Source organism: Branchiostoma floridae, chromosome 9 (genome assembly GCF_000003815.2).
Source record: "Branchiostoma floridae strain S238N-H82 chromosome 9, Bfl_VNyyK, whole genome shotgun sequence".
Classification (NCBI taxonomy): Eukaryota; Metazoa; Chordata; class Leptocardii; order Amphioxiformes; family Branchiostomatidae; genus Branchiostoma; species Branchiostoma floridae.
Window position 1 is genome coordinate 21,560,283 of NC_049987.1, and position 10,917 is coordinate 21,571,199.

Consider the following 10,917-nt stretch of genomic DNA (forward strand, 5'->3'; position numbering starts at 1 on the left):
TTTTTTTTACCCGGCCCAAAATATAACATCCATTGGCAATAATCCGGGTCGGTTTTACCGCAATTTTTCCAAGCAAGGCTAATTTGGCAAATTGGTCAAACGCCTCATTTTCTCCAGTTACATGTTGCTGTTACAGCTTCCCTTTTGCCACTTCTTCTGTGTAAATTATTTTGTCTCTCTGGTCCTGCTAAAAACATAATATCGTAATTGGAACACACCGCGGAATTGCACGGAGAACGGGCGCGTGGTTGGAAGGGGGTGCACTATACCGGCCGAACGAAACACGGCACAATTAACTGCCGCTATGTACCTTTATACATCCTCTGTTGTTCCTTTCTTTCCTGTTAGTAGTTGCACAAAACAAAAATCTGCATGAGCATACAAAAAGTCATGAGAAAATGGGCGTATACTGACAAGAAATTTCATTTAATTTTGGTCCGTCACAACAGCTATGACGTAAAACTTTACTGCTGGCCGTAGCATTAAAAATGGCGGGAAAATGGCGGCGTACGTTCAATTTGACCCATTCAGCCGTAGATCCGGGCGATAATGCAACGGTTCCTCACACTTTTACACGAGTTGTAGGTCACCAAAAGAAATTCAAGATTGCTGTTGAATCATGCTCGTCTTGTGCCGTGAGCACATGTGATTATTATCTACAAATCTGGCGATGAACGTGACAGTGTGTTTGTCCCACGACGAGCTCGCCTGCCCCGAAAATGACCTGAAAACTTTTGGCCTTGTTGTCTTCGAATGCATTGTTATCGATGCTTTGTAAATGATGCATTGGACACCTAGATGTCTGAAGTGTGCACACCTCAGAAATAACTATTGTTGCATGTGTAGATCTCTTTAAGTTCCACTATTTTTAATGGAGGTTAAAGGCTTATGACCGGTATTATGCCAATGCATGTTAACCTCCTTGGCATTAAGGGGAGTAATTCCACAACAGTTTGTGTCTTCACCTAGACCCTACAATGAGAGAGCTGGAAAATAAACAAGGGTGTAAAACATTGAAAATCACTTTTTAAGGCAATTTTTTTTTTTTGGGGGGGGGTGACTATGTCAAAAGTGAATTTATTCTTGTGGAATTAGTTTTATAAGATTTTCTTCCTGAATCTTGGCATTTTTAGCATCTCCATTAGCGGAATGATCATCAGATGGCTCTTTGAAGCCAAATGGACTGATGCAAGTGCTCTGGTTTTTTTTTGGGGGGGGATGTGTTGCTTGTGAAATGACTGTGTAGAATTTGCTAGAAATGGATTTGATGGACGGTTGACACAATAGAGTAGCATTTCACAGTAATTTTTTAAGATCTGTAGTTTTGATTCCTGAGATAACACTTTTGCTTTGTCCACTTATCAGTATCATTGCATACAGGCATATATGGTACTGTGATGTCACCTCTTACCCAGAAAACAGGGTTGTTACTCCTGAGCAGCTAGCCAAAATAATTTGTTATTAAATTAAGAAAGATCTTGTCATATCAAAGTCTGTCACTTTATAATGTACCAAGCTACTTTGATTGCAGTATGTGGAGGTGTTGCAAAGGGACTTGAAGACTAGCAAACTGTTACAAACCACTGTGTAAGGGACCCTGCAGCAATATAATCAAATACAGTAGAAGCTGTTTAATTGCACCCCTCAGTGGCCAGCGAATGCGAAGTTGTCCAGCTTGACCGTTCTGTACTGGATTCTGCTACTACTACTACAACAGTACTACTAGTGCTATAGTATACTCCTACGTACCTAAACACTTAATACTTGACCTCCAGGTTGTTGGGGGACTACTACTACTACTACTACTACTACTACTACTACTACTATTACTACTACATTGTACTACTACTAATACTAATACTAATACTAATACTAATACTAATACTAATACTAATACTAATACCACCATGACTGCTAAAAAGGACGAGGATTCAGATGATTTCAAAATTCTGAAGTGCTTTATTTCCTTACATCTAAAGTGCACAATATGTTTACTTATAGGCATTGCATCTGCCACATGATGCACCCCTGGGTACATGGTGCATGCCATATCCACTGACAATGTTCTCAAGCATACACAAATATTTATAAGAGATTGACCGTCATTATGATCAGAAAATCTTTCATATTTACTTACACATCAGACAGGCAATAATACTCTATACTTAACATTTCCTTGTGACAGAATTCCATGTTCTGTTCCACAAATATTTACAGTGCTTCATCTCTGTTAATGCAAAGTAAAACATGTTATCATAATGACTTACATCTTACAGACCAGACAAACTTTCCACACTTAATCTGACATTTCCTTGTGAATGAAATCCACAAATATGAAAGCATGATAGACAAACCAAGAGATTCCATTGATCAAGGCTGTATATACAGGTATGCATACCACTTTAAACATCTTTATGGATATTCAATTTCAAACAGAAACAGTTTCATAACATCAAAGTCATAAAATGGATGCATTACAAAAAGTGCTGAGTGGTATCTACTGAGAATGTTCCTGTATATGTACAATGCACTTCATTTTACAGCAACACTACAGTTCCATATCAACTCTTTGTCCATTTAAAAGACCAAGAAGAAATTGTCTTGCTGCACGCTACCTTTAGTGAAATTATAATAGACATTTGCTTGCCATTGCTGTCCATGAAACTGGTACACCAGAATCTGTGTTGTTTCTGTCAGGACATTTATACCGTGGTAATGTATTCAATGGCCAGGTTGACAGGAGTATTGCTCTGTCCTGCCGGTGTGTTTTGTACAGCACCACCCTGCATGTTTGTGATATTTGCTGGCACACCTTGTACACCCTGGGGATTGTCCGGGTTGCCCCGTATCATGGTGACAAGTGCAGTTGGTACCCGATAGATAGCTGTCAGGTCTTGCCAGATTGCCTGCCTCAAGGCTTTTGTGCGGACAAGACTTACAATTGGGTTGATTGCTGAGTTCAGTGTTATTAGCACAACCATCCCACGTGCTCCAGTTGGAAGCAGGCAGTTGCCATCGTGGCATAATGGGGTGAGCACTAGAGGCAAAAGCCAGGCCATAAATGCAAACCCCACATAGGTCAGAACTGTCTTTATCTTGTTTAGACTTTTTTGGTCTTTTCTCTCTGCCTCCTTTTGTGCCAGACTGTGAGGCTGATTTTGCCCTACCCTGTTTTGTGTGGAACTATTGCCTTGACTTGGCTGGGCCTCTGTCAGCTGCCCAAACCTGTTCTTTTGGCGTTGTTTTAGAGCAATGAATGCACTTACAGTTGTAAACAATGAAGTGGTAGCCAGGAGTACGATTGTTGCACCTACGAGACCAAAGTAGGCAGTGTGGTAAAAGGTAGGACAGTTTTGTGTGGGCATATCCAGACAGTTCCAACCCATAATGGGTGCAAGGCTAAGCAAGGATAGAAGCCATGAAGAGACAATAGCTACACCTGCATTACGGTTGGCAGTGTCAGCATGGTTGTGGAAGTATGTGGGATGCCTTACAGCAACATAGGCGTTCCCAGATTGGAGGGCTAGAGCTGAGGCAGACAGAACCTGACTACTTATTGCTACAGTTGCAAGGATCATTCTGCTGTACAGACTTGTCACTCCCATCTGATCTACTGTAGGATAGCATAGAAGTGCAATACCTGCTAAAATGTCTGCCAAGGAGAGATTTGCCATGTAGAAGTAGAAAGATGTGTGGAGTTGTCGTTTTCTGATGATTCCCCAGAGCACGGCAGCATTCGTGATGATGATGAAACTTGATGTCAGCCCATAGATGACTGTGGTCCCAGTTCCAAACTCTTGAAAGTACATGGAGCAGGCTTCTTCAGCGTCGCTGTAGGGTACATTTGTGTTCAGCAAGTACCACAAGAGACAGGGGACCGGCCCATCAAACTCCTTAACTGATGTCTCGTTAAACTCCAGCGGGAGGACAGAGCTGTTGTTGAACATGGTGGAGCTGATTCTGGTCAACTGCAGTCTTTAGCAGGATGTGAGATGGTGGAGCGGTCTGTGGTGACCAGAAGAAGGCAGGAGACAGAATGTTGTCGCACCTTATCAGGAAGGCTGCTCCGTTCTGTGTGTGCCAGAAGCGCGATTGAGTCTTCTTGTGGTTGTTGCCAGGATGTTGTTGTGGGTGTTGCCTTTTTTTGGTTATATGTTTGGTCCTTGTGCTTCAAGATTGCACCAATCAATGACCAGCGAGGTGCTGATTGGTAGACTGAGATTCTATTTCGAGCTTCAAGCTTTCTTCTCACAACTCAGGACCAAAGATCTCCCGTAGGGCAAAGGGCATATTAATTGGCGTCCTGTTGGCAGTTGTTGTCACGTACCGTACGACTAATATTATAGCTGCTATCATTGAAGTCCATTCCCTGCTGATTTGTATTGCATGCAGGTTAATACAGAGTATCAGAGTATCTTATTATTCAAAGCCTTGTCCCAATAAGTGTGTCTAGCAACTAAAACTACTGAACATACGATGTGGTTATGATCATTGTATGGTTGTCAGTAACAAGATGAATTCAAAGAAAAAATTTAATGATATTTTGTCATATTAAAAAGACAAAGAGGTCTTGTGGTAAGGGTTAACATTGTTGACTTAGAATCTAAAGGTTATTGGTTCCCTTGCTGGTCCCAATGTTGTGCCCTTCCATGGGAAGCTCCCAAAAGAGGATGATCTGAACTGAACTGAACTGGGAAAAGGACTTTAAAATCAATTTCCCCACTCAACAAAGTGTTAGATCCAGCTGTGAAAAGGTGAATATGTTTGAAATTAGCATCAAATTGCAATCTGATATTTAATTTCAAAATATTTTACCTTCAAAATATAAATATAAAGATATGGCCCTGTCTGAGGGGCATTTTTTGTAACACTGGTCTTTTATAACTCCTACTATAAAGTTCTACATCATTTCCTGATAGGACTGCTACCTACTAATTATGGCATGTAACTGTCCTTTTAACTGAAAGATTTAGTCCTGTCACTTTTAAAATGTGAACAGTTTCATCAGTTTGATAGATGATAAGATATTGGAGTTTTCTAGCACTAATGACTAGCAATGTTTCCTTTCATGGTTAGGCCTAGGAAAAAAATGTTGTGTTTCCTTTTTCAGTCCTGAAAAAATTAGGGTCATGGGTAGGGATTTTTTTTTTGTAATTTTTTTTAGGCTAGCCAAAACTCTTAGAGTCTAGTGATGCATGAGGACGCTTTTCAATGAATTTTGTGCATAAGTACATTTATCATTCATCATGTAGGACAAGCAGTGTTTTTACTTCAATAGGAAGCAGGCTGATTAAAGATTCTAACTACATGTAGAAGCTGTGTGACTCCATTGCCTACTCCAAATATATATAACGTTATATATAATTCTGTAACCTTTCCTTTGAATCTCGCTGAAACATCCATCAAAAAGACTGTCTAATAGAATCATTCCTGGCTTCCTGTGTATCCTCTTTAATGCAGGTTTGACCTGATCCTGGATGGAATCGGAGGTGACACAGAGAAGTTTCTCTTCAGTACAGACTATCTGAAACCCTGGGCAGGGGCCAAGTACGTCACCCTCAGAACACCCCTGCTGAAAAATGCTGACTCGTTCGGCTTCAGCGACGGATTACTCAAATCAGGGATGTCTCTGGCTGGGAATGCGGTTAAGGTAAGCAAGAAGGTTAAAAAACACACTCCTTGAGGTAAGGGATAGTGTTAAAGGTGAAAAAAATTTTTTTTTTTTATACATGTGTACACACTAGTTTACCTGTATCCATGGGTTAACCTTTTTCCGTTTGGTTTGGTTTTAGTTAGGATCTTCATTAGTGACTGATACGTCACTATTCTTCCTGGAGTCCAGGTGACTCATTTTCACTTGAGTGAAGTGAGGAAAGTCGTGTAAAGTGCCTTTCCAAAGGGCACACAATCAGTGACACGGCAGGTTTCGAACTCGGGATCTTTTGGGCCTGAGCCCAAGGCACTGCCGATTGCGCCACGCGATCTCATGCCATCCCGTTATTTCAAAAGCAGGCTATTTAGTGATATCAAGTTGCCAAATGATGCAATATTCTGTAAATAACTGCAATATTTTGACATTATTCCAATTTGAAAGCACTGTTTGTTGATTTGATACCCCTAAACAACCTATTTTAAAAACAACGGATATACGTTACCCCATGGATAAAGGTGACCTAACGTTAGATAAAAAATCATACATATCAGATAATCTGGTTTCTTAAAATCTGTTCAACTTGAGAAATACAATTTAATGTTTATTGGACAGAAACAATAGCCCAAGCCCTGCTTTCAACCCTTTGTGGAATTTTAAGACACATCAAATACTGAAAAAGTACTGTACAGTTGTACTGTTTTATCATTTTTTAAATGAATCAAAACAATGAAGTTGGTTAGTAATATATATACTCTTGTCTCGATACATTTAACATTCATCTGTAACTATGCAATTTTATCAATGTGCAAATATTCTTAGTGCACATAGTTAGGTAAAATATCCTTACGGTGGTCTAGTATACTTAAGACTTGCTGGAGGAATATGGGAGTATGTATACAGTTAGGCAAACATCTAATAGTTGTTTAGTGCAGTACTTTGGTGGAAAATTAATATGAGGAAAAAAAGATTATGACATTTGCTATTGTAACCTACAGCATAAGCATACATATAGAATACAACACGATGTATTCCGTATCACCTGAGGTACCAGCCCAACTGCGGGTAGGATCGCCTGACAGCCGGAGGGTGATCCAACCCGCGGAAGGGCTGGGATGCGGAATACACCATGTTGTATTTTATTTATGTCATACCCACCTTAGAAAACACGTTTCGATGCGAAATGCGCTAGAAGTCGAGAAAATTTGGTGCCCAGGAACAAAAACTGTTTCAACAGTAATGTTCCAACGTCCGAATCAGGTATTCGAAGTTTCGACCACGCAGCACTGGCGTGCACAGAAACCATTCCAATCATTCGATAGAAGCCTGTGTGATAAAACTTTGAAGCCTGTGTGATACGGCTTTTTATCATACGGTCCGGAACACCTGTATTGAACGTTATTGCGGCCCAGACATGACATACATGTAGTTATATACGTCAAAGCTCTGCTCAGAACCCAACACACTTATAAGAAGAGTATATGCCTGCGGTGACCTGGTAAGCTTGGCTAAAACAAGCAAGCATTGCACTACCAGTAAAATGCTAACAAAAAAGCGTCATTGTCCGTCCTTTGTCTTTAATAGGTTCGACTGCTTTACTAGTCTTACTTTGTGTCCGCAGGGTTTAGCCTCCGGCATCCATTATCGCTGGGGATTTTTCACGCCGGATGGGATGGCCCTGGACAAGATAGCAGCTCTGGTGGACCGGGGGAAGGTAAGGAAAGCTCAACACCGCTTCCAAGACAACTAAGGCTTCGATCCCAATTGGAAAAAGGGGTCCTGTTGGGCAGTTCACTGCTTTTTTTTCTTCACTTTTGAGCATAACCCCTAAGTGGCCCAGTGGGACACCTTGTGGCTCCGGTTTATGTTGGGGCCTGGTTGGGCACCGATTGAACTTAAGTCGGACTCGAAATGAACCCTTAAACAAATAGACATCTTGACCTACCCGTTGCGAAAATCATCCAGATTGAGGCCTGGTAAACCTCAATTTTGCATCAGCCGGACAGGAGACCTGGCGCATCCCTGTCTTGTAAGTATCCAATGAAAGGGTATGTCACCCTGTAAAGGACGGTATACTAGTAACCACTTAGGGCTACCCCCTAAGCCTAGGCAAGAGTTGATGTCTTAACCAGCATAATGTGCCACCAATGATACTAAGTCAAACAACAGTTTAATACTGTTCCTCATTGCATTCAACTTGAGTAATTTTGTGATTAAATGATGACTTTCTTTGCCTAAGTTTCGTTTAGCTCACACTAGAAACAGGCTTGAAAAAGTCCTCCATTTCACCCTAATCTCTATCCTATGATACTTTGTACAGAACATACACCCTTCTGATGTGTTATTGTCCTTCCCGCACCAGATGGTGCATAGAGCTGCACATATCTATGTTTTAGTAGCCCTTAGGCCACACAGCTTTGTGCAATCACTACAGCATGGGGCATTTGTACATGTAGTGGTGCAATTTAACAACTATCCTCAAATGCTGAGTGCTAATTATAAGCAATTAGTAAGGAGTGATGTAAGTGCTTGGTATGGCTTAACAAGGGGTCAAACTCACGACCTACCAAATGCAAGGCTAACACTCTACAACCACCACCACCACCTACCTAAGTGGCACTGCCTAGGCCAGGGACTGGCCCCTTGCTCCTCTCTTTTTTGTTGAACACTCTACTCCCTTACCGATCCATTGCTACATTAAGAACATAATGCGCAACACACTCCAGGACAGAAACTCCTCTGAACGAGTTCATTGCCCCACCCCAGAACAATTGTTAAAGCCTCTGTCGCGAAGGACGCTACCGGGCACTGACAAAGAGTAAGACCAAGAGACATGAACTCTCCTCTGTTCCTAATCAAGATGGGATTCTGTGGCGATAGGTCACTAGTACTGCGTCTGTACAGAATATACAATCATTCAGTTACTTTTTTTCTTGTAAATTCTACGTACGTTATTGTTTGCTGACATAGTTATGTCCACTTTGTCTCTCCGCCACTGCTATATATATATATATATATATATATTTAATCCAGTGTCTATGTATTTAAACAAAATGTGATTATGTATGTTTGTGGATTGTAACAACAAGGATTTTATGAAATGTAATTCTTTGGCACATTTCATGTGGCATTTATAATGTCATTTGCCATGTTAAGGACCAATAAAGCTGACTTGGAATCTGATTTTCATTTTTGTCTCTCCACAGATCCGCCCAGTGATTGACAGAGTCTTCACCTTTGACCAGTTACCAGCGGCTTATGAGAAGGTCGAGCAAGGTCATGCCCGCGGAAAAACGGTCATTTCTATAGCGGAAAAGAGGACAGAGATTGACGACAGCTCTTCTTTTGACATCATTCATGCTTAGATTTTGATAGTTTTTACTTGTAAAGATGTGGACAATTTGATAACCTGTACTCAAGATTTCACACCATGGGATGGTGATTTCTTTGGCAGAGACAGGACAAAGACCTGATGACAGCAGGTCTTTTGATTCAAGCTTAAATTTCGACTGTACAAGTTACTGTATGGGCCACAGTGGTCAACAGTGGTTGTTGAAAGTTTGATCTGTGTAGTGTTGGAAGAATGTTTAGCATTGTACGGAATAGCCTGATTAAATCTCGCTTATAGCAGCCCGCCAAACATCCGCCGGCTCCGCGGGGAGGGGCCAGTTACAGCCCTGGACAGCGGAGTTTGTGTTACACAGACACATGTCCGAAGTTTAAGACTTTAGTGTAATACTTGTTAGGATGTGGAATATTGCTAACTAAAATGACACTTAGGCATGGCATCATTCACACCCGACTTTAGATAATACAAGTCTTTATTCGACATTGAAAAGATGTGTCTCAATCATGATGTTTCTGACGTAGGGAGGAGATGCTGTCCCAGTCCTTTTCGTGTAATCTGTGACCTTCCAGTGCTCTGCCCTTGTTATATTGTGACCTCCAACTATGAAGTTCAGTACCTAGTGGTCTCTAAAATGGCCTTGCAATGAGCAAACACATTAGAAAAAAGAAAACACCTGATTACCCAATAGTGCACCAGATGATCATTTCCCTTCTATTTTTGAAATCAGAGAAGGGAATACAGTTTCTGCAGGAACATTTACGTTATAGATGAGGGCAGTGTTAGAAGACAGCTTTTCTTTTTTTTTTTTATTTGGCATCATTCATGCTTGATTTTAGGTCATAGAAGCATGTCAAAGTAAATTTTATGTATTTCTTGCAACAAGGAGTAAAACCCTGTATACCAGACGAGTTTTCTGTCATAAATTTATGATCACTTCATGGTTATTTGGATAGCTTAGAAGAGGGCAACAATGGCTCTATAGCTCTGCTATTGAGTGATAACGTTGATTTGTACACAACCAAAAATCTCTGGCTGGGGACTGGCTCCTAGGCCAGCTAAACTCCTTATGCCACATTTATAGATCTGCCTGGAGATTATACAACCAAGTGTTTATACCAAAACAATGTTATGTTAATCAGCTGCCACCTTCCAAACTGCAAGCTGAACTGAATCTATTTCACAGTTGATGTCGCTGACTGCAGTATGAATAATACAGTCCTAGCTGTGACTTAGTTCGTTCAACCCCTTAATCACTGTTCATGACTGGAGTAGGATTTTCTGATCCGAAGTAAAAACCTGTTATTATTTCCCTCTGAAATGTGACAGTCATCAAAAGGTCCTTTAGGTATTAACCTTTGGTTGTGTAGAAAGACCTTTGTTACATCGATCCTGGTAATAAGATATGCCAAAGCAGTTAATCAAGCAACTGGGATCATATGATCTTGTAAACGGTCAGACCTGTCAGATAGCCATCTGGTGTCTTTCGTTAATGACACTGGAGAAATCTTGTTGGAGAGAGTTTTTCTATCCTATGAATTAATATGCAAAAGGGGGTCTGAGGAAGACTTGTCTTCCATTTCCAAAATCCTATCCAGTTGCTGGAGTAACTGCTTTCTGGTATAAATTTCTTTGTTATCCATGATTGTTTTAATGTAACTTAAATAAAAAGCAAGATTCAAAAGTTGACACACATTCCCCAATAGTGCAAAAATTTATTCTACAAGTATCAAATTACATGTTATTGGTCAATAGGACGGCTAATTACAATTATAGCTTTTGTGGTGTACAATACAGCAAACTACTTAAAAACGCAAAAAAAATAATGGTAAGCACACAAACCAAAATCTTTAAAAAACATGCAGCAACTTATTAACATTTTCTACATTTCTGCAGCCACATGAAAAATGCATTTTACATG

General features: G+C 40.5%; 1 protein-coding gene across 1 annotated transcript in view; it reads left to right on the forward strand.

Moving 5' to 3' along the window:
- LOC118422610 (reticulon-4-interacting protein 1 homolog, mitochondrial-like) overlaps positions 1–9,904 on the forward strand; it is a gene marked incomplete in the record, with an annotated part of 20,414 nt that extends 10,510 nt beyond the window's left edge. The window contains 3 exon segments of the mRNA XM_035830254.1: positions 5,461–5,650; positions 7,272–7,364; positions 8,857–9,904. Of these exon segments, the coding sequence (XP_035686147.1) occupies positions 5,461–5,650; positions 7,272–7,364; positions 8,857–9,015 (442 nt within the window).
- Between the last annotated feature and the right edge of the window lie 1,013 nt (positions 9,905–10,917).